This window comes from Vulpes vulpes, chromosome 3 (assembly GCF_048418805.1).
Source record: "Vulpes vulpes isolate BD-2025 chromosome 3, VulVul3, whole genome shotgun sequence".
Lineage (NCBI taxonomy): Eukaryota > Metazoa > Chordata > Mammalia > Carnivora > Canidae > Vulpes > Vulpes vulpes.
This window is the reverse complement of record NC_132782.1, coordinates 125,112,867-125,137,711: the sequence shown is the minus strand read 5'-3', so window position 1 is coordinate 125,137,711 and position 24,845 is coordinate 125,112,867. Positions and strand designations below refer to the sequence as shown.

Genomic DNA, 24,845 nt, shown 5'->3' with positions numbered 1-24,845 from the left:
ATTTGCCCATTACCTATGACCAACACACCACAGTCAAGATTACCTGATTGAAGTCATCAACTACATATACTCAATAGTATCTGTCGTGATTCTAAAGCTATCCATTTAAATGAGGTATGGTTAAAAAATAAATAAAAAGGGATGCCTGGATGACTCAGTGGTTGAGCACCTGCCTTTGGCCCAGGGTGTAATCCTGAAGTCCCAGGATTGAGTTGCACATCGGGCTCCCTGCATGGAGCCTGCTTCTCTCTCTGCCTATGTCTCTGTCCCCTGTCTCTGTCTCTGTCTCTGTCTTTCATGAATATATAAATAAAATCTTAAATAAATAAATAAATTTTTCTTTTTTCATTGTAAACCTTAGCCATTCAATATTAACTAGCTATCATCAATATAAACCATGTCAGATTTGATAGATGATTTAGAAACATGTAAATTCCTTAATTACTAGGCGCAAAACTGGCTTATTTTTCTATTTTTACTGGCTAACTACCTGAAATGCAAGATACTAATGAGTAATTTTGCAAATCAAAGAAAAATATTTGGAAAATCTCATAGAATTGGTCACTCAGAGATTCATCTCCATAAGACAATGCAATAGTTAGCATTGCCGGTTTTGTTGCTTTAAACAATTCTATAATAGCAATGGCTTAAACAAGATTAAAAAGTTCATTTCTCTCACACCCATAACAATCCTAGCTGGGAGACATTCAAAGGAAGAGGAGAAGCAATGTCCCATGAGATGATCGATGATCAAGAGACCCTGTTTCTTTCTGTCCTGTTCCTTTGCTGTTTCCTAAGCAATCTCATGGTTGGATGGCCAAAGACAGCTCATCATCACCACATCTGCATTCCAGGGTAGGAAAGGGAGGATAAATGGAGGGCAAACTGTTCTATTTTAAAGATATGACCTGAAAATTGGAGAGGTCACTTCTGCTAATATCCTATTGCCAGAATTTAGTCACATGGTACCATTTAAATACAAAGACCAGGAAATGTAGTCAGTAGCAGGGTAACTGGGAGACACATTAAACTCAAGGAGTTCTATTACTAAAAAGATCAGGGGAAATGAACTGGGGTGAAGGGGGGATTAGCAGGTTGTCAAAACAGACTAGCATATTATCTCAATTATAAAATAGGTAACATTTGTTAAATAGACACCATTCCCATAAATATTATGAAAATTCTAGTAATAACTGGAGCGTGTTTTGGTTTTCTGGCTAGAACTGTATTTTTAAAGACAGTGTGTCCTTGAGGCTATATATTAACACCCACACTTGCTCCAAAATCATTGATACTAAAGTTGAAGATCAAATCCCCAAATGGACCTGGTAGGTTTTCTTTTTTTTATTAGAGTTGTCATAGATGGTCCTCCTCTCCGTAGCAGAGTAGGAAGAGAAAGGGGTAACTACTCCTACATTATTGAGTAATTCCTCTGTGTCACACCCTATGCTAAAAGCTTACAAACATGATTTCATTTATCTCCTTAAGGCAACCTTTTGTGAATACTGTTATTATTCACTAGATAAGAAAACCAAAGATTGATTGGGCTAAAGAAGTAAACCAAGTATGTTAGCTTTAGTTAACTTTGAGCTCCCTTTCTGATTACCATGGGTAGAACTGAAAACAAAAAAGTAAACCTTCACCCAAAAACTAACAAAATGTAGGTAAATCACCAGCCATCTCCTGTTCTCCCAATATTCAGTGGGAAAGGAAAGGAAAGAGAATCTGCAGCCCAAGGGAAGAGTCAAAGATGACAACTGCTCACCACTCCAGGCCTAATTCAACACCTTCTGGAGGCAAACCCATTCTGAGAGCCCATGATTTCCCAAAGAAACTGGATCCTTCTTTGTCTAACTTGGGGTAGGGTTGGTGAGGTGGTCCTAACACTTCCATCAACTGGTTTTAGAGGTATATCAGCGGTGATACAGCCCTAGGTCCAGTGCTGCTGATTCAGGCCATCCCAGAGAAATGAAAATTGGGTCTTCTTTGGGTGTAGGCCCAGCTTTTAATGAGAGAGCATGGACTCCCCAGAGGCAAACAGGTCATCAGTCCTTCCAAAGTATACAGCTAAAGCCAGTCATAAACTTTATTTGAAACATAGCCTCAGTGATTACCTTCAAACTATGGTTTTATAATCAAATTACATCAGTCAGTTTCTCTTTAAGGCCTAAAACTTCTATTACTTTGAACAATAGTTCTGTGGCCAAAGAAAGGCTCTCTATAAAGTGGCTATAGCTGAGGGAAACCCTGAGTCTGAAAGAGACTGTTCTAAGACTTCCACCAAAATCCAGACTCAAGCAGCCAAAGAAAGAAAGAAAGAGAAAGAGAGAGACAAAGCCTTGACTTTAATTCTGGTCAGACTGTCCACTAAGCAGAAAAATTCCTACTATAACAAAAGGACCCTAATGAAGACCAGGACAGAAATACTACCTTTATACGTATGAGTCAGCAACTTTTACATGTGGGTGGACCCCAGCCACCATTTCAGTCTTTCCTTTCTTTGATATGATAGGAAGTAAGAAATCCTTTTACACCACAAGCAAAATGAATGCTGTATCTAAGTTCATAAGAATCCATTTTTTAAAGTTTTGTTCCCATGGTGGTTAATTAGAAAGTTGCTAAAAGCTCAGGCTCTGCGGACAGAGATTTGATTTCAAATTCTTGTCCTGCCACAAGCTACCTGTAAGCCTCCAGGCCAGTTTCCTGTCTAGGCGCCCTGCTTGCTCATCGGTCAAATGGAACTAATCATGGTACTCATGGGGGTTGCTGGGAGGACTAATTAGGTCAATGCCTGATGTGGGGGAGATCCTCAATACATTTTAAGGTTGTTATAATTGCCAGCAAGTAAAATGATGGAAGGTAGGATGTAACTGTCCTGAGTTCTGGCTTTTTTCGTCCCAATGGCAAACTTCATTAGGTTGTTAGTCCTTGTTAACTCCACCAAAAACTGAAAGAGATAAATGGACACTTAGCAGCAGAAAAATTGCCTGCCGAAATACCCTTCTTGGTATATCCAGCATTTATGCGCTGTCCTTTTCCTAAGACAAAAAAATTGCGTGTTGAAATTGGACTGGGGACATTATCTCGTGATGATTAAGGGAGGTCATTACTAGAACAGTGCATGAAATGAAAGCTACCTGCTTTCACCTAGGGAACTCTTGAAAATAACCGTATTTTTCCCCAGCAAATAGGCAAGGAAAAGAAAGATTCCAATAATGGATAGCATTACAAATCCTTTTTCATGTACTCTGCTTATCTAAATTGGCACATGATGCCTGCCCACCATCTCTCAGATATCCTGAGAGGTGCTAACTCATCCACCAGGCCCCGCCTAGCAGCCCAGGAGGCACCCAGGAAGGATATTTCTCTTTCTCCGCTGCCTGTTGCTCGGCAGACTGAATCAGCATTTCTGGGAGCTCAGTTCCCATTCAGAAAGGTAATACCTTCTAAAGGTGGGCATGGGAGCACTTATGGAAATTCTAGCCCATTTGCTGAGAGATAAGCAGGTGAAGGTTAGAAAGTTATCCCCTAGTGACCTCCCACAAAAGCTTTCCATATAAAAAAGAAATCATTTCACATATATATATAAGCTTATATTTTATAGATATAAAACTAAAATTTCACAGATACACATATATGTATATTTATGTATGTATGTAAAATGGATAAGCATATATACAAATATATATACACCATGCACAGATATACACACATACACACACACACACACAATTTCCCCAGTACTTCATTTACACTTGCTAAATCTTTCTCTCTATCCAAGCCTTTTGGAAAAGGATTAGATATGAGTCCCTAATTTACGGGCCGAATTTTTTTGAGCTTTACATCTGGGTTGAGGGCAGCCCTGGTGGCACAGCGGTTTAGCGCTGCCTGCAGCCCGGGGTATGATCCTGGAGACCCGGGATCGAGTCCCACATCGGGTTCCCTGCATGGAGCCTGCTTCTCCCTCTGCCTGTGTCTCTGCCTCTGTATGTGTGTGTGTGTGTGTGTGTCTCTATGAATAAATAAATAAAAATCTTTTTTTTAAATAAATAAATAAATAAATCTGGGTTGAGTATCCTCTTCACTATGAATGGTCACTGAGCCAGAAAAAAAAATCAATAAATGCATAGATAGATATAAATACAGAGAAATTTGGAAAGGAAGTTAACCCAAATGGTAATTTTAAATAAAAATTGAGGTGATCAAATTCTATTCAACAAATAATAGTTTGGATTCCATATCGTAGCTGAATGGAAAAGAGAAATAATGAGGAAAAAGAAAAAAGTATCAGGGAGATGGATATTTTAAAAATCCCTTAGGAAGCATGTATCAAGCACCCACCATACCGCATTGTCTCAAGCTTTCTCAACTTCAGCACCGTTGATATTTTGGACCAGATAAGCTTTGTGGGAACTGTTCTGAGCATCATAAGATGTTTAGCAGAGTCCCTGGCATCCACTGACTAGATGCCAGCAGCAAGTCTTCAGGTTGTGACAACTAAAATGTCTCCAGCATTGCCAAATGTCCTCAGTGCGGGGGGGAAATCACTGTCGGTTGAGACCCTCCCCCCTGGGCTATATATACAAAAATGGTGTCTGCATGCCAGTTGCAATTTTTGTTTTATGTTCCTTAAGAACAAGCAATCCTTAAAACCTTGGTGCATTATCTGGTGTGGAGCTCGTTAGACCTCTTCTTCCATTGCCAGACTACCATCATGCCTTCCCCTCTGAGTTTTGACCCTGTGAGGGGGAGGCAGCAGGAGCCAGTTCCATACTCTGTTACTCTTGTTCCCATCCCTTCCACTGGCATTCTGATGTCAGAGAGCTTTTCTAGAACAACAAATCTCTAACATTTATCTTTTGATGTTATTTATATTGTCCACAAATAATATACAGATATATCAAATCAACATGTAACAATAGGGTATAGAGTTTTGCATTGAAGTGAGAATCAGGGAATGCCATCTATCAGTAAGCATCTCTGGTAGAGGTTTGTGATTCTAAGCCAAGAGGCTTCCTTATTATCCTATATAAATGACAACTGGCTGTAACTAGATGATAAAGAACAGAAAAAGGATGTTTGTTTGTTTCTACGGTTTTCATAAACATGCCTGATGTGTCATTTGACTGCAACCTTGTATTAAAGGGTCTTTCACCCAGTGACTTGAAAACCTTCAAAAACATTCATTAGCAGATACTTTGATGAGGTTAGCAGGCTTTCAACCTGATGCTCTTCCCATACTAGTCTAAAGACATCCATGAGAATCACGTGGCATTACATTATCCATCAGGCCTCTCCACAGAGGGAAGCAACTGCAAATACCAGTACATTTGACCAAAACAAACAAGAATCTGTCTCTGTGCCCCAGCTATAGAAAGGGGCAAAAACAGGAGGAAACTAGCATTTGCTGAATGCTTGCTATTTCTTTTATTCTTTGTTAAACCCTGTGAAGTAGTAACACTGCCCAGATCTATAAATGTTTAATTGCTCCAGAATTCAGTCCTTGGAAGCCCTGACTTTCTAGGAAATCTTATTCACTCCTATGGCTATAAGTACCAACTCCCAAATTTATATTCAAACCCAGACTTCTCTGAGCTCTTGACTTTTATATCTAGTTGTTTTAACCTCATCACCATAGACTGTCTCGAAGTTACCACATCCCCCACCAATCCCCTTTCTTCTCACTCCCAGATTTCTGTCTGACCAATTGTATTCACATCTTCCCAGTTATTCACAAACACTAGAATCACCCTTGATATCTCTCTTTCTCTCCCAGCCCACAAGTTATGTATCAACAAATCCTGACGACTCTTCCTTCAAAATATTTCCAGAATATCTAAAAAAAAAAAAAAAAAAAAAAATATTTCCAGAATATCTAATCACTTCTCATCCTTCTACCAGCAACTGCCTGGAATAAGCCACTTTCATGGAAGTATGACAACTGACCTCCATGTTTCCCCCTTGCACTCCCCACCCCCAGTCTATTCTCCACACACCAGCCAGTGTAATTGGTTGAATTTCAGGTCATAACACATTTGTCCTCTGCTCAGGCCTCCCTCATGGTTCCCCAAAGGCCTCACTGTGCATGAGGTCCCATATGATCTAGTCACCTGCCGCCTCTCTGACTTCATTTCTCACCACTGTTCTCCTTCCCTGTGCTCTTACTTTGGGTTTGGTCATTACTCTTCCTTCTCTTGGAAGCACACTTCCCCTGAAACCCTCATTCATCCTTCTCTCGCTTCTTTCATGTCTTTGCTCAAATAACACTTTATCCGTTAGCCTCTCCCTGACCACACTGTGTAAATAATGCCCCCCCTCCCGAGGACAAAGTTTAGCCCTGGCCTCTTTTTGTATAGCTGCAAGTAGGAATCTTTTTTTTTAATCACTCGAGGGATAGAAAAAGAAAAACAAAGCAAAAAAGATGAATATGCAACAGAAATTGTATGTGGCCTGCAGAACCTAAGATATTTACTATCTGGCCCTTCATAGAAAAGGTTGCCAGCCCCACTGTGTCCTCCCACTAGAATGTAAACTCCTTGAAGGCAGGAAATTTGTTTTGTTTTACTATCATATCCCCAGCAGATAGGATTGTGCCTGGTACAAAATAGAGACTCAACAAATATTTTTATATGAATGAACGAATGAATGAGTGAGTGAATGAATGAATGAATGAAGATAAGCTTAGTAAGGTCTGCTGACTTGTCCAGGATCATACAGGAAGTTGGAAGATGAACCAGTATTTAAACCCAGATCCATCTGGTTCCACAGGTGAATCATGCAGTCCAAGAGCCACTTGCAGCAATGATTGGAATGCCCTTGTTTTCTCAAAGGCACCTCATTAGACTTTACTATTGGATAAAGAACTCTGTGAGACAGGGTGTGGAAGGAGAAAGAGGCACAGAATATTGCAGAAAACCTTTAATAATTATACCGTATTAATGCTTAGATCTGATATCAACCGTATTCACTGTGCTTTCATACACATCACCTCTTCTTGGCTTCACCAAATTTCTGTATAAAGTAAGGCAGGTACTCTGTTCTCATGGTTCATGTTACAAAACCAAGTTTCAGGGAAGTTAAAGGAATCAGTTCTCACAAATAGTGAACAGCAGAAACAGAATAATTCAGATCTATCACTTTCCACTCTAACAACCAACATATATCCCCATAGCTCTACTGATGGGCAAATGTGCTACCATGGATGGAGATAGATTTTACTAGGATAACAGATAGACCTCGGTAACTTCTAAAAAACCAAAATACTACATTTACTTGGAGTTCTGTGATACCTGAGAAAACTTCCTTAGCTGCAAATAGCCAATCACCGATGGCCAGAGGCAGCAAGAAAGTCAGAACTTTGAAACTGTAGCAATAAGTAAAAGAATGGTCAAGCAGACCATACCCTGGGCTATTATTGATGTGACAATAGCACAAGATTTTTGAGCTGCCATATCCAGAGTCAGCTTTAAGAAGGAAGCCAAGAAAATGGACAATTACCATAGCAGATGCAAATACCCATGGCTGTCACCTCCTAGACTAGCTGCTCTATTTAATCAGCCATCCCTTGAGGCAGCTGACTTTAGAGTTTAGGATATTTGGCTCAGAAACCACGTATTTCATATTTCGTGGCAGCCAAGGGTCAGCCTTACTAACTGCATTTGTGCCAGTGGCTGTGTTTTTATACAGGACAGAGCTCATGACACCACACCCCAGTGTTAACTTGAAGCTGACATGCAGCTGTACTCTGGTCAAGATTCCAGCTCAGAATGTTTGCAATAATCCAATTTTGAATGTCTGTCTCTTTGTCTTATAAATTCCCTTATACTTCATCAGGCCATGTGTGCCTTTTTTTTTCCCCAGAAAATGAAGTCTGTGCAACAGCAGCAGCTGAGGCCACTATCCTATATTTTGTCCATTTCTCATCTCTACCCTACTCAATATAATATGGCACAATTCTTCGGAAACTGTGAAATTAAAATGAAGTATCATTTTCAGTCTTAATATACACAGGATTTTGAAGAGATAGTTTTGGTTATTAAATTAAGCCTAAATATTATAATCTTACAAAGTGTTGATTGGCTAGAAAAAATAATTATAATGCTTTCTCCAAATAATTTATATGAAGACATGAGTAAGAAAAATTGATGAGCTATAAAATAACTATGGATGGACCATTCAGGAAAGGATGAACCATTCCTTCTGGTTCAACTTTAAACTTAAGTCTCTTTATAAAAGAAATTTCTCTAATTATTTGGAAATAACATCAGTAATTACAATGAAGCAAATGAGGCAAGTTTCAAACACTTTACTTAAGAATTCCTTCTGTCGAAATTTTTGTTTTAAACTTGAATTGAAGATTGTTAAATCAAAGCCAGGTGTTAGGTACCTTCCATGTACTAAGTATGATCGCTAGTGTGATGCTGTGTTCTTAAAAGGTATCTGGATATTCACATGCAATATTCCAAGGAAAGTGTTTATATGGAGAAGATAGACTTGGGAACTTTGCATTTGTACTTCCTGAAGCGATGAAAAACATTATCTTTCTGTTGTCAGAATTGAGAAAGAGATCCAAGATCTTGAAAAGGCTGAGCTGCAAATCTCAAACAATGAAGAGGCAATTTTAAAGAAACTAAAATCAGTTGAGAGGACAACAGAAGACATAATAAGGGTGAGTATTAACATTTAAAATTATAAACCCCCCCAGAATGAGTCCACAATTAGTATATCATTCTTTAAACTATATCCATATCTAGAATTCATGTTTTAAATTGTATTAGTCATGGAGAACTCTTTTTTCTTATAGTCTGTGAAGGTGGAAAAGGAAGAAACTTCAGAAGGTATGTTTTCGAGCAGTCTAACTATGATATTTTTTAATAAATCCATGGAAATTTTTCCCATTACTGTAAATATATCCTAAATGTATTTTGAATTAATAATAATTTTACAGAGTCAATCGAAGACATCTATGCTAACATCCCTGACCTTCCGAAATCCTATGTGCCTTCCAGATTAAGGAAGGAAAGAAATGAAGGAACAGAAGATGATGAACAAAACAGAAAAGGTATGTGGAAAATCTGTACCCAAAGGCAGGTTCTCATTCAGATTTTACAATGTTAGATATTAGCAACTTGCTGTGACACCTGATGCTTCAGGTGAAGCAGTGGTCCATTTTACAAAGTTCCATGAGGTATTTGCATCACTTGCATAGGTGTGGATAATGGGGTTATAGTACTCATGCAAACTAGGTAGGCACAAATAAGAGAAAGGCTTGAAAGAGCCAAACTCTTAAAAGCAAAGCTCTACTGCTTAAAAATCTCTATCCCCAAGTATTCCATCTAGTAGAAACTCTCTTGGGTCACTAAGATCCTTTATGAAAATGAAAGTATCCCCTTGAGAAGGTTAGACATGATTTAACCCCCATGTGGGAATGATTTTCATAAAACTTATACTTCAAAGCCTCTGGACAAAATGAAGGCTTACCTGGGAGCAGAAAGGGAAGCTTTGAAGTTTAGACTAGAAAAGAAAGCCACACTCTATATGTATCAAGCAGTCATCCATTTAAATATTCAACAAATATTTAGTGATCACATACCACATGGCAAGCTCAATTCTTGCAGTAATCATAGAGTGGTGAATAAAACAGCAATAATCTCTGCCCTCTTGGGGCTGACATTCTCAAGGAGAAAACAGCCCCTAAATTAATTACGTAAAATACATCATATTAGGGTGTGAAAATAAAGACTAAAGCAGAGGAAGGGGACAGGGAGAGAGGGGTGCTGTTTTAGTTGGGTGGCCAGGGAAGGTCAAGAACCATCAGGGGACCAAGGAGGAGGTATGAAATCCAAGATGGTCCAAAAAGGGAGGCAGGAGGTCACAAGAGAAGTAAGTGCTGCCATGTTGTCATTTGGCCCAGATTCCTATTGGCTCTTTTTTTTTTTTTTCAGAGAATTAATCCATTTTATTTTTTTAATAATAAATTTATTTTTTATTGGTGTTCAATTTGCCAACATACAGAATAACACCCAGTGCTCATCCTGTCAAGTGCCCCCCTCAGTGCCTGCCACCCAGTCACCCCCACCCCCCGCCCTCCTCCCCTTCCACCACCCCTAGTTCGTTTCCCAGAGTTAGGAGTCTTCCATGTTCTGTCTCCCTTTCTGATATTTCCTACCCGTTTCTTCTCTCTTCCCCTCTATTCCCTTTCACTATTATTTATATTCCCCAAATGAATGAGACCATATAATGTTTGTCCTTCTCCGATTGACTTACTTCACTCAGCATAATACCCTCCAGTTCCATCCATGTCGAAGCAAATGGTGGGTATTTGTCATTTCTAATGGCTGAGGAATATTCCACTGTATACATAGACCACATCTTTATCTGTTCATCTTTCGATGGACACCGAGGCTCCTTCCACGGTTTGGCTATTGTGGACATTGCTGCTATAAACATCAGGGTGCAGGTGTCCTGGCGTTTCATTGCATCTGTATCTTTGGGGTAAATCCCCAGCAGTGCAATTGTTGGATCGTAGGGCAGGTCTAGTTTTAACTCTTTGAGGAACCTCCACACAGTTGGTGGGAATGTGAAATGGTGCAGCCACCCTATTGGCTCTTAAAACTCCAGTCATAAGGAATTTGCCTGAGCTGTGAGGCAGAGCTCAACTACCCAGCGCTCTCTAGATTGGTTGTTTTCGGTTGAGCTGATATTGCTCTATTTTTTTCCTCCTACCTGAATATTGGAGTAAAAGAGACAGCAACAGGAGGCAGGAGGAAAAGCATGTGATTCTAGCCTTCCTCCCCGCTCTGGATTGAAACAAGCTCCCTGCTGGGAGAACTTTAGAACACTCCTCTGTAATTTCGGCAGGCTACTGGTCCACACAGCAAGGATGTAACTAAATAAAATATACCGTGCTAGGCCTTTTACCTGTTGTAATGCCCAGGGCCATGTATTCCTCCCAACAAAGAGGTCTGTTGCCTCCCATTGAATAATGTAAGAATATAATCCGTCTTGTCAGATTTATTAGTTACAAATAGAATATTTTTTGGTTTCCCAATGAAGATCTTTGCTATTTGGAATCATCAGCTTCTCTTCTGCAACCAGGTTTTCAATCCCATTTTGCAGTATTTCCGTGCATCCTTACATAGAAACCTATGTCATTACAGGGTTGACCATTATACAACTAATGAATAAAATCAAAACTTTTAAGAACCAACAACAAAATCTCACATAAGAGAATATCAAAGAGGGACACCTCAATGGCTTAGTGATTGAGCATCTGCCTTTAGCTCAGGGCGTGATCCCAGGGTCGGGGATTGAGTCCCACATCAGGCTCCTTGTAGGGAGCCTGCTTCTCCCTCTGCCTGTGTCTCAGTGTGTCTCTCTCTGTGTCTCTCATGATTAATAAATAAATCTTTAAAAAAAAGAATATCAAGAGCATAATTAGCATAAAAATACACTGTGAAAGCAGGCTACTTCATAAGAGAAAAGTTTAATTAAATCAGAGATCAGGAAAAAAATTAAAAATAAATAAATAAATAAAAATAAAAATAAAAAATCAGAGATCGTGGCACCTGAGTGGCTCAGTGGTTGAGCATCTGCCTTTGGCTCAGGTCGTGATCCCAGGTTCCTGGGATCAAGTTCTGCATCAGGCTTCTCACAGGGAGAAGCTCTTCCCTCTGCTTATGTCTCTGACTCTTTCTGTGTGTCTCTCATAAATAAAGAAATAAAATCTTTTAAATAAATAAAAGATCAAATTTCTCTCTCAACAGCTTTGTATGCCATGGAAATTAAGGTTGAAAAAGACTTGAAAACTGGAGAAAGTACAGTCCTGTCTTCAATACCTCTCCCATCAGATGACTTTAAAGGTACAGGAATAAAAGTTTACGATGACGGGCAAAAGTCAGTATATGCAGTAAGCTCTAATCATGGGGCAGCATACAATGGCACCGATGGCCTGGCACCAGTTGAGGTGGAGGAACTTTTGAGACAAGCCTCCGAGAGAAACTCTAAATCCCCAACAGAGTATCATGAGCCTGTCTATGCCAATCCATTTGGCAGGCCTACAACTCCACAGAGGGAAAAGGTAACTCCTGGTCCAAACTTTCAAGAAAGGATAAAGATGAAAGCTAATGGACTAGGTAATGATATGAATGAATCCATGCTCAAAATGGACAATGGGCTTTCAGAGGAGAGGGACAACAGCCTCAATCATATCAGCCCCGTTCGGCCAGTACCTCAACCCCGATCAATGACTCAACAAGCAGAGGAGATGCCGCACACCCAACAAAAGAGGCTGATGACTCCTTGGGAAGAATCAAATGTGATGCAGGACAAATATTTGGCCTCTCCAAAGGCAAGACTGAGTCCCAGTGAACCACTAGCTGGGAAGTCAAACCACCAGGATTCTTCTGCTTGCCAGGAGGATGAGGAAGATATTAGATATAATATCGTTCATTCCCTGCCTTCTGATATGGCTGATTCAGAACCTGTGACGATGATTTTCATGGGGTATCAGCAGGCAGAAGACAACGAAGAAGAAAAGAAGCTTCTGACAGGGTATGACGGGATCATCCATGCCGAGCTGGTTGTGATTGATGATGAGGAGGAGGAGGCTGAAGGAGAAGCTGAGAAACCATCCTACCATGCCGTGGCTCCCTGCAGTAAGGTTTACCAGCCTGCCACACCAACACCACTTCCTAGAAAGAGATCAGAAATGAAGCCCTATGAAAACACAAGCCACAGATCTCCCCACAAAAATTCCATATCCCGGAAAGAGCAAGAAGAAAGCTTAGGCAGCCCTGCTCAACAATGTCCACTTGACGTTCAGATAGCTGGAGACGGGACCGAAGACCCATCCTTAACAGGTAATGAGAATAACAAGGCTTGCCACTGCTGTTTAATCGTGTGACAATCTTCCTTTTGCATTGTTAACAAATCCTTTTGCTTTCAGCTTTTTTTTTTTTTTGATCACCCACAAACTAATACACGCTAAGGGCTTTTTTATTGTTATTATTCATCTGACCTGAATTATTGTTGCCATATCTAAAGTAAGTCACTTCGAAAGATAAAATGAAAAAACTATTGTTGCCTTATTTGGATACTGCATTGATTGACCTTAGAAACTTGAAATCTGTCTTCTGTCACAGTGTGGTACTGTTTGTGAATGTGTTTGGATCACTAATATGTTGGGTCATCTACATCATGTCTTTTCCCACCAGAATCTGAGGCCAGCTACTTGTTTGTGCCTTTTATTTAAACTTCTTACCTAAGTTAACAAGTTGCCTTAATTTTGCAAGGAAAAAACAAGAAACAAATTTTATTTTCAGTGTGATATTTTATTACTTTGCTATATCTTGTTTCTCTATACTTTTATAGTTTAACTTTATTTCCTTAATTTTCTACATTTTAAAACAGAATGTCAATTTATCTTACATTATCTATAATATTTAACTTTCCATAATCTTCCTGAACTTAGTGATTTTTTTCTATTTTATATATATTCACATTTCTCATTCTCTATAAAGTTTTATAGCTATCTAGCTTTTTTAGTATTAAATGGAAAAAGTAACACTTTTTTCTAGAAAAGTAACCGCTCATCAATTTAAATTCCTTGTTATCACTTGAATATTATATCCTATTTCTCATTTACAAAAAAATAAATAAATAGGAGCCTGATAAAATCAAGTATAATAGCTGTACTTAACCTTAGCTAAAGACCTATGTCAAATTACCCAGACATATAGGCTCTGGATGTGTGAATGGGATAGTAATTTTAATGTTTCTAATGGAAAGATTCTTGTTAAAAAGCAATAAATATTACATCCCAGCTAATTCAGCAAGCAGAACCTGATAGTTCTATAGAAGTGTGGCAGTACTTGCACAATTCAGGAAGGGTTCTTCTGCTACCCATATGCCCAATACTGGATTGCCAATAATACAATAAAATTAGCCTCTTCCATTCTTTTAAGTAAATTACACTTACACCAAAATTTTAATTATCTGGAGAATTTCTAACCTCTTGGTAAGTGTACAGTTATCTTCCTAAATCAGAATTGAATGATGTGTCCCCACAATGAAAACCTACTAAAATGAAAACCTCCTTTCCGTTTTGAGAATGAATTTAGTTTGCTGATCAAATTGTGCATCTTAAATTCATTTTTCAAACAACAACACAGTAGACCTAGAAAAGATAAACACACTGACTATGGTCAAGAGCAGGAACATTACCAAGCATAAAACCTTCCATCTTTTACCTTGGATGTTAGCCACCTCCTCCCAAATGCCCTTACTCCTTCTCCCCTACCCATGTCAACACATTTACCCCATAGAAAAAGACAGGAAGTGACTAACATTTCCAGACAACACTAATCATGCCACTGAACTAACATAATGAAAACAGGAAGACCTTTTCCAGACAAAGTAACAATACAAAGTTCCGTACTATCAATCAAAGCATATTATAAACAGAATGCTCCAAATTCCTTACCTTCCATCATGATATTGTTTTACATTCCTGTTTTCCAATTCAGTGCATGGATCACAGAAATGATATTTTTCTAATGGGCTTTTAAAATAAGCATACCATATTGACATATGTCCTCACCCTCACAAGGCACCCATAGAAATATATAGCCACCTATGCAGTTCAATTTCACAAGCACCACATAGGTTGAGTGTCTCCCCCAACACCCCATAAATGCTTCTTGACACCTGAAACTCGATCATTTCAGTAAGTTCCTTTATTCATGGTCCCCTAGTAAATATAAATATATTGGTAGGCATAATAATTAAGAATTATTAGTCTTGGTGTAAATATTGTTATGAGAGCCTTATCTAAGAGCAATTTTGAACTTGGAAAAGAGCACAAAGGAGAAAGAAAAAGGGGGGAAAGTGGAGCTTGGAGATCCAGATGTCTTAGTTAAAACCCTTGAACAGGTTAAGACATGACAAGAAAATTCAGCAAAGTTATGTCCATCTGCTAATGTAAATATAACAAGATCATGTTCTAAAGTACAGCTCAATGCCAGATACATCCACCAATGAGTGGCCCCAATAACTTTTTACTGGGATTCCACTACTATTCCCACCAACTAGGCAGCTGGCTTTCTTTGGTAGTCCTCACCAACCTACTCTTGTACTTCTAGCTCTGTTCACCCCTCTTAGATATGTCAGCAGCATTTCAGGGTGATGGAGGTAGGGAACTTCAGCTCCGAGGGATTCACACGCTTCTGGTGTCAAAATTGCCAATGTGTAGCAATCATTAGGAGCCAAGAAATACTGAGAATGAGGAGGCAAGCTCTCTTCCACCAAGTTCAACCAGCCAAAACTATGTGTCTGAATTGCTGTGGGAGGAAGAAGTAAAGAGCAGAAAAGAGCAGAAAGGAGAAATAAAAGCAAGAGCTGATGGCCCAGATTCTTTTTAACCTGGTATCCCTTCCTGTTGCCAATATACTCTAGCTCCACACATCTCCTTGAAACCCACACCATCTACTTGCCATAGGTCTAAAGAAAAAAAAATAGCAGATTCTAGCAATCTAGAATTCTTTTTTTTTCCCCCTTAAGAAATGGGACAATGAGCTACTGCATTACCTCACTCCTGAGGATGTGCACATCTAGGATGTCCTTCAAGAACTCCATTAAAAAAAAAAAAAAACTCCATTAAATGTCCACAGCACAAAGGCTGTGTCTGATCTCCTAAATCTCAAGTTGAGGAATAACTGTAAGGAGGAAGACTTTGTCCCTGCCATAAAAGAGACCTTTTAAAAGTCCCTTAAAATGGACTTTTCCCCTGCCCTCTTTTTTGTTATGGCCAAGGTAGATATCCATAAAATCCAAGAGTAGAAAATATAAAGCTTTGCCTTCTGTCTTAAGTTCACCTCCTGCTGTAGAAATACAGCCCTCTCCTCAGGCTTCACCATCCAACATCTCCTGGCAGTAGACACCATCTTCCTGGCTACAGAGCAAAGGAAATTCTCTCAGTTGGTCCTAAATTCGAGAAAATATTCATGACTCTGACATTAGAAATGACCATTTCCCATAAGGTTCCACAGGAAAGAACGCTCCTTGACTTCTTTTAAATGAAAACATTTCAAATAAGTAGAATAAGAATAAAAATTATCATAGTCTTGTTACAGTATTGGATCCCTCCATCCCTTCTCGTATTTGTGAAAAAAGAGCTCCTTAGAGATGGGGGTCATTTCATTTGTTAATACACAACTAATTATATGGCTGGAAAATGAGAGAATATGTAGTGCCTTGAAAGCATCTTTCAACTTTTGAAACATGACCAAGGCAGCCATACTCTGAAGTCCTAAGTATTAAAGGCATGATACCAGAACACTGGAGGAGTGCTATGAATTCTAAATCTATAAAAATGTTTTCTACATCACATTTATCATTAGCAGTGGAATATGCTCAAAAGATATATTGTCTTTTGAAAGTATACTTATATCCTGACAAAGACATAATTTTATAATTACTCCAACTCTTAATAACTGGTCAACATTTTTTCAACTCACAAAGAAATATGTTTTTGTCCTTCTATATCCAAGGATGCAGCTCCTTGGGTAAGCAAGTTGGATGACTTAAATGATAACTCAACCATGAATTAAAGTTTTTGTCAATGCTTTTCTTATTTTTAGTAGTGCATAACTCAGAAATATGCACAAAACATAGTCATTGATGTGTAGGAATTTATCTAAAGCTAATAATGAAAATCGCACATTAATCTATATTTACTCAACTTATGCTGTTTGTCCTACTAATTTTTCTAATCTTTATAGAAATTAGGTTCCTTCTAGTTCTGAACCTGCTTCAGCCCTAGTTAACCATAGCTTATTATTTCTACTATCTTTTTGTGCTACTAAAACAATGCTCACATTGTTGGATAAAATCATCTGAGGTATGTTTCAAACTTTCCTGCATTCTATGAAATGGTCATTTAGAGTGAAAACTAAAGCTTTTTTTTAATAACTATTTTTTTTTAATTTTCAGCTTTAAGGATGAGAATGGCAAAACTGGGGAAAAAAGTTATCTGAGAGGTGTATCATCTACCTAAACATCCTTTGGAGAAGAAACTAAGAAACATTTGCCACCTTCTCTTCTGGGTATTTTGTTTCTTTTTTCCTGAGACTCCAGAAATTATAATTATAGCCATATTAAGCCATGTGAATAAGCAGTACTCATTATTTGTGGGGAAAAAAAATCCCAAAAAAGCTAGGGAGAACAAATGCTTAACTTTTCCAGTTACTTGACACAATTAAGTGGTGGGGGAGAAACCAGCATATTTTTATTGTATTGATACCAAAGCATTTCTAATAAGAGTGTGTTAAATTTAAAAATAAAGTTATTTAAAATAGCCTGACTATATTCTATTAACCAACATGGTAATTTTGCTAATACAAAGACTGAAAGATCATAGGAAGCCATTGCAACCTCATCACAGAAATATTCATCTTCAACCCCAACAAGTAAACATGACATCCCAAATCTACAAGGCATTAAGACAACCACATCCTCCTGCTAAGAACCAATGGATTTGGTAGAGACTTCAGACTCTTTGCACCCATCCCAAAGGTTCATATCATAATTATCCTCATATTTTGGGACTAGATTTGTAGTATCTTGAGTGTTCGTGACTTTGTACATGATAACTGACACATTTATTATTCTTGAAGTTTTTTTCTTTCATTCAGTTCAGTGTGAACTCCATGGTGTGCTGACTGATTATGACCTAAGGCTATTAGATGGAGGACTTCCTGTATTCTCGAGGAATACAAATCTAGTCTAATGTTTGACCAATCCTTGTAAATATGTTAGAAGCCTAATATTAAGACTTAACAAGAATGTGTACAGCCCGTCACCTCTAAGCTTTCTGCCAAGATGTTAAATCCTGATTTGAAAAATACTCCTATGCCAATTCTCTCCTCCTCCACCTTATTGTACTGTCCTCCACCCAACACTCTTAAAATCCATCTTCACACGTCTTCCCCTGGATCAGGCAAGTGCGTATTATACAGGTCCTGCAAGTCCTTCAGTAAATAGTCTGTTTCTTCTCAGAGCAGAAACTGAATTTCTCTGGTGAAATTATGACACCTTATCTTGGTTATTGGTGTGGAGGCAATGAGAGACAAAAGAAGCAGATCCTGATGAGGACAAGCTTAAACCTGCCAAGCATCAACCTCAGATGAATTGTTTGCAAGGGGCAGTTGTTCTCTAGCATAAGAGAATGCCTCTCTCTGCTGGCCTGGAATCTGGGAAATCTGGAGGTTCAAATTTCAGAGACACTGTGACACAAACGACCCTATCCCAGGTCCAATGGTCCCATTCCTTCCCTTTCATGGCTCTGACTTTAGCATAAGTGACTTGTCAAGCCTGCACATTCTTTTGTAGGTCTGCCATCCTTGTGATTAAAGCATTGATTTTTGGTTTTGATTGTTTGTACACAAATATTTATTAGAACACTGCCTGGCACCTAGTAAGTGATCAATAAATGAATGAATAAATTAATGAATGGTTCAGAAAAGAAAAGATAGAGTCTACGAGGGGGCACTGGTAATACCAGCTGGCCTCAGGCAACATAAACCAGAATCTGGCTGGCAGATCTCTGGCCCCTTGCCACGGGTCCTGGTGCATAAAAATAGCCCAGCGTGGCCAAAAGATACAGAAGGCTGGACTTGGCCTTTTATCTAGGGGTGAAGCTAGAGCTGCTGTGGAATTGGTTGCCAGGTGAGCAGAGGGGGGCTGCAAAGCAGGAACTGGTCAGTCAGGGCAGTTGCTAAGAAAGTGTACTACCCCACACTCTAACCCACCGACTCCTGTGCTCAGCGAAAACGGAAGTGAGGTGCCTTCTTGTGACTCTTGCCTCACAGCATTCCTCCAGCACTTTCTATTGGCAAAGCGTAACATTGTATCAGCTGGCAAAAGATGTTTACAGGGTCAAGATCACGAATCGGGGCAAAGGATGTATTTGGAAATGAAGCATTAAATGATGATGATGAAGATGAAGCATTAAACTGGCACAGTCCATCCATTTTTCTACTCGAATATTTATCCTTCCACATACATTTGAACATTCGAGAAACCAAAAAACAACTACATCCAGTAAGATGTAGCTATCTTTTATACAAAGATTTTACCCTCTCCCCAAAAGGAGACAGATACTCTCAAGAGTCCTTGCTTGTAGCCACAGCTAACTATGTTAGACATTACTTTTTTAAGACTTTATTTATTCATGAGAGACAGAGATAGAGGCAGAGACACAGGCAGAGGGAGTAGCAGGCTCCCCGTGGGGAGTGTGGTGCGGGACTCAGTCCCAGGACCCTGGGACCATGCCCTGAGCCAAAGGCAGACACTCAACCACTGAGCCCCATAGGCATCCCTGGACATTACTTTCAAGAACAATTTTAGATTAACAGAAAGATTGAGAAGATAATACAAAGTCTCCATATGCCCACACCCAGTTTCCCTTATAACTAATTTCTTACATTAATTGGTATGGTGCACTTGTTGAAATTAAATGAACCAATAATGATACATTATTATCTCATAGTTTATTCAGATTTCCTTAGCTTTTACCTAATGTCTTTTTTTGTTGTTGTTGTTGTTCTAGGATCCCACACAGAAAACTACATTACTTTTGTCAGGTCTATTATGCTACTCTTAAAAATGTCTTGTTTTTGATAACCTTGACAATTTTGAAAATTACCGGTCAGGTATTTTTGCAGGATGTCCCTCTGTTGCAAATTATCTAATGTTTTCCTCATGATTAGAGTGGGGTTGTAGGGAGAAGACCACAGAGGTAAATTGACATTTTCATTGCATCATATCAAGGGTATATATATACCTTACATATATAAGGTACATATATGTCATATGTTATATGACATATATATTATATATATAATATTATACATATATACACACATATATAATAACCATTACATTGGTGATATTGACCATGATCTCTTGCTAATGTGATTGTCAGGTTACTCCATTGTAAAATTATTTTATCCCCCTTCCTGTATGCTTTGGAAAGAAGTCACCATACACAACCCATACTTAAGACAGCAGGGAGTTAGACTCTTTCTCCTTGAAGGTAGGGAGTACCTATATAAATTATTTCAAATTCTTCTGCACAGGAGATTTGTCTATTCTTTCAATTTATTTGTATACTCAATCATTAAACCAATATGGACTCAGGAATGTTCACTTTACACCTGAGTTATAATCTAACTCAACGCGATTTGTTGCTCAAATATGTTTCATTTTGGGTCATTTCAGTTGGTTCCTCTATACCTTTGATGTATGCCCATAAATGCTTTGAACATGAGATGTCTTTCCATTTCATCAGATCTTTAGTTTCTTTCAATGATGTTCCATACATTTCAGTGTACCAGTCTTGCATGTCTTAAGATTTATTCTTATTTTATTCTTTTTGATGTTATTATGAATGTAATTGTCTCCTGAACTTCACTTTCAGATTGTTCATCACTTGTGTTTGGAAATGCAGTCAATTTTTATACATTGATTTGGCATCCTGCAACTGCAACCATCCTGAATTCATTTGTTCTAGTAGTTACTGGATTCCTTAGGATTTTTTATATATAAGATTATGTCATCTATGAAAAGTGATAGTTTGACCTCTTCCTTTACAATCTGGATGCCTTTTATTTCTTTTTCTTGCCTAACCGCCCTTGCTAAAATCCCCAATACCATGGTGATGCAAAACGGTGAGAACAAGCACTCTTTCTTGTTCCTGATCTTAGAGGGAAAATGTTCAGTCATTCACCATCAAGTATGATGTTAGCTATAAGTTTCTCTTAGATGACTTTATCAGATTCAGAAATTCCCTTTTATTTCACATTTGTTGAGTGTTTTATATCATGAATGATATAATATTCTCTTTAATTCTGTCCACTTTTTCTTCATGTGTTTTTGAAGTCTTGTGGTAGGAATATATACATACTTATAACTGCAGTGTACTCATGATAAATGAATGCCTTAGTCATTAAGAAAGGTCTCCTTTTAGGACACCTGCGTGGCTCAGTGGTTGAGCGTCTGCCTTTGGCTCTGGGCTGCATCAGGATCAAGTCCCACATCAGGCTCCCCGTGAGGAGCCTGCCTCTCCCTCTGCCTTTGTCTCTGCGTCTCTCTGTGTCTCTCATGAATAAATAAATAAAATAATTTTTTTAAAAGAAGGGTCTCCTTTTATCTCTGATAATATTCTTGGCTGTAAATGAATTTATCTAGCATAAGTACAGATATTTCAGCCCCCTTGAGCTTACTATTTCAATGGTGTATCTTTTTCCACTCATTTGCTTTCAACCTATCTACCTCTTTATATTCAAATCACATCATGGGTTTTCCTTTTTTTACTAGTCTGACATTCTCTGCCCTCTAATTGGAGTATTTAGTCCACTAGTGTTTTTTTAAGTTTTTTAATCTAAATTCAATTTGCCAACATATAGTATAACATCCAGTGCTCATCCCATCAAGTGCCCCTCTTAGCACCTGTCACCCAGTTACTCCATCCCCCTACCCAACTCCCCTTCCACAACCCTTTGTTTCCCAGAGTTAGGAGTATCTCATGGTTTGTCACTCTCTCTAATTTTTCCTCACTCAGTTTCTCTCCTTTCCCTTAAAATGCCTTTCACTATTTCTTATATTCCATGTATAAGTGAAACCATACGATGATTGTCCTTCTCTGATTGACTTTTTACTCAGCCTGATACCCTCCAGGTCCATCCATGTCAAAGCAAATGGTGCGTATTCATCCTTTCTGATGGCTGAGTAATATTCCACTGTATATATACACCACATCTTCTTTATCCATTCATCAGTCGAACAACATCATGGCTTCTTCCTTAGTTTGGCTATTGTGGACATTGCTGCTATAAACATTGTGGTGCAGGTGTCCCGGCATTTCACTACATCAGTATCTTTGGGGTAAATCCCCAGTAGTGCAATTGCTGGGTCGTAGGGTAGCTCTATTTGTAACTCTTTGAGGAACCTCCACACAGTTTTCCAGAGTGGCTGTACCAGTTCACATTCCCACCAACAGTGCAGGAGGGTTCCCCTTTCTCCACATCCTCTCCAACGTTTGTTGTTTCCTGTCTTGTTAATTTTCCCCATTCTCACTGGTGTGAGGTGGGATCCATTGTGGTTTTGATTTGTATTTCTCTGATGGCAGGTGATGCGGAGCATATTATCCTGTGCTTGTTGGCCATGTGTCTGCTTTGGAAAAATGTCTCTTCATGTCTTCTGCCTATTTCATGACTGGATTGTTTGTTTCTTGGGTGTTGAGTTTGATAAGTTCTTTATAGATCTTGGATACTAGCCCTTTCTCTGATATGTCATTTGCAAATATCTTCTCCCATTCGGTAGGTTGCCTTTTAGTTTTGTTGATTGCTTCCATCACTGTGCAGAAGCTTTTTATCTTGATGAAGTCTCAGTGCATTTTTGCTTTTGTTTTCCTTCCCTTCATAGATGTGTCTAGCAAGAAGCCGCTGTGGCCAAGTTCGAAAGATTGTTGCCTATGTTCTCCTCTAGGATTTTGATGGATTCTTGTTTCACATTTAGATCTTTCATTCATTTTGAGTTTATCTTTGTGTATGGTGTAAGAGAATGGCCCAGTTTCATTCTTCTGCACGTGGCTGTCCAATTTTCCCAGCACCATTTATTGAAGAGACTGTCTTTTCCAGTGGATAGTCTTTCCTGCTTAGTTGACCATAGAGTTGAGGGCCCATTTCCGAGTTCACTATTCTGTTCCACTCATCCATATGTCTGTTTTTGTGCCAGTGCACACTGTCTTGATGATCACAGCTTTGTAGTACAGCTTGAAATCCGGCATTGTGATGCCCCTGCTCTGGTTTTCTTTTTCAATATTCCCCTGGCTATTCAGGGTGTTTTCTGATTCCACACAAATCTTAAGATTATTTGTTCCAACTCTCTGAAGAAAGTCCATGGTATTTTGATAGGGATTGCATTAAACGTGTAAATTGCCCTGAGTAAAATTGACATTTTCACAATATTAATTCTGCCAATCCATGAGCATGGAATATTTTTCCATCTCTTTGTGTCTTCCTCAATTTCTTTCAGAAGTATTCTGTAGTTTTTAGGGTATAGATCATTTACTTCTTTGGTTAGGTTTATTCCTAGGTATCTTATGCTTTTGGGTGAAATTGTAAGTGGGATTGACTCCTTAATTTCTCTTTCTTCAGTCTCATTGTTAGTGTATAGAAATGCTACTTCTTTCTGGGCATTGGTTTTGTATCCTGCCACATTGCCGAATTGCTGTATGAGTTCTAGCAATCTTGGGTGGAGGGGAGTCTTTTGGGTTTTCTATGTACAGTATCATGTCATCTGTAAAGAGGGAGAGTTTGACTTCTTCTTTGCCAATTTGAATGCCTTTATTTCTTTTTGTTGTCTGATTGCTGAGGCTAGGACTTCTAGTACTGTGTTGAATAGCAGTAGTGAGAGTGGACATCCCTGTCATGTTCCTGATCTTAGGGGACAGTGTTTCCCCACTGAGAATGATATTCAGGGATGCCTGGGTGGCTCAGTAGTTGAGCATCTGCCTTTGGCTCAGGGCATGACCCCAGGGTCTTGGGATGGAGTCCCATATTGGGCTCCCTGTAAGGAGCCTGCTTCTCCCTCTGCCTATGTCTCTACCTTCTCTGTGTCTCTTATGAATAAATAAAATTTTTTAAAAAATTATATTCACTGTGAGCTTTTCATAAATGGCTTTTATGATATTGAGGAATGTTCCCTCTATCCCTACACTCTGAAGAGTTTTAATTAGGAATGGATGTTGTATTTTGTCAAATGCTTTCTCTGCATCTATTGAGAGGATCATATGTTCTTGTTTTTTCTCTAATTGATGTGATCTATCACGTTGATCTTTTTAAATTTTGTTTATTTATTCATGAGAGACACACAGAGAGAGGCAGAGACATAGGCAGAGGGAGAAGCAGGATCTATACAAGGAGTCTGATGTGGGACTTGATCCCGGGACTCCAGTGTCACGCCCTGAGCCGAAAGGAAGTACTTAACTGCTGAGCCACCCAGGCGTCCCTATCATGTTGTTTTACAAGTGTTGAACCACCCTTGCATCCCGGGGATAAATCCCACTTGGTCATGGTGAGTAATCCTCTTAATTTACTGTTGCGATCCTATTGGCTAGTATCTTGGTGAGAATTTTTGCATCCATGTTCATCAGGGATATTGGTCATAATTTTGGTGGGGTCTTTGTCTGATTTTGGGATCAGGGTAATGCTGGCCTCATGGAACAAGCTTGGAAGTATTCTGTCCCTTTCAATCCTTTGAAACACCTTTAGTAGAATAGGTATTATTTCTTCTTGTTTGGTAGTATTCCCCTGGGAAGCCATATGGCCCCGGACTTTTGTATCCTGGGAGGTTTTTGATAACTACTTGAATTATTCTTTCAAAGAACCAGCTCTGGTTTTGTTGGTCTGTTCTACAGTTCTTCTGGTCTCTATTTCATTGAGTTCTGTTCTAATCGTTAATACCTCTCTTCTTGTGCTTGGTTTAGGCTTTATTTGTTGTTCTTTCTCCAGTTCCTTTAGGTGTGCGGTTAGCTTGTATATTTGAGATTTTTCCAATTTTTTGAGGGAGGCTTGTATTATGATGTATTTCTCTCTTAGGACCACTTTTGCTGTATCCCAAAGATTTTGAACAGTTGTCTATTCATTTGCATTAGTTTCTTTCAAAAAGATTCCATGAATCCTTTCAATTCTTCTCTAATTTCCTGGTTGACCCATTCATCTTTTAGCAGGATGCTCTTTAACCTCCATGTGTTTGAGTTTCTTCCAAATTTCTTCTTGTGATTG

The 24,845-nt window shown here is 38.8% G+C and overlaps 1 protein-coding gene across 2 annotated transcripts in view; it reads left to right on the top strand.

Annotated features, from left to right (window-relative positions):
* The window catches only part of PALMD (palmdelphin), a 49,286-nt gene extending 31,933 nt beyond the window's left edge, over positions 1-17,353 (top strand). For both annotated transcript variants that reach the window (XM_072754530.1, XM_072754531.1), the window contains exons 4-8: positions 8,554-8,668; positions 8,804-8,837; positions 8,948-9,061; positions 11,766-12,860; positions 16,990-17,353. In XM_072754530.1, coding sequence (XP_072610631.1) covers positions 8,554-8,668; positions 8,804-8,837; positions 8,948-9,061; positions 11,766-12,860; positions 16,990-17,033 — 1,402 coding nt within the window. In that variant the 3' untranslated portion in view covers positions 17,034-17,353. The remainder of the gene's footprint in view (positions 1-8,553; positions 8,669-8,803; positions 8,838-8,947; positions 9,062-11,765; positions 12,861-16,989) is intronic.
* The last annotated feature ends 7,492 nt before the right edge of the window (positions 17,354-24,845 follow it).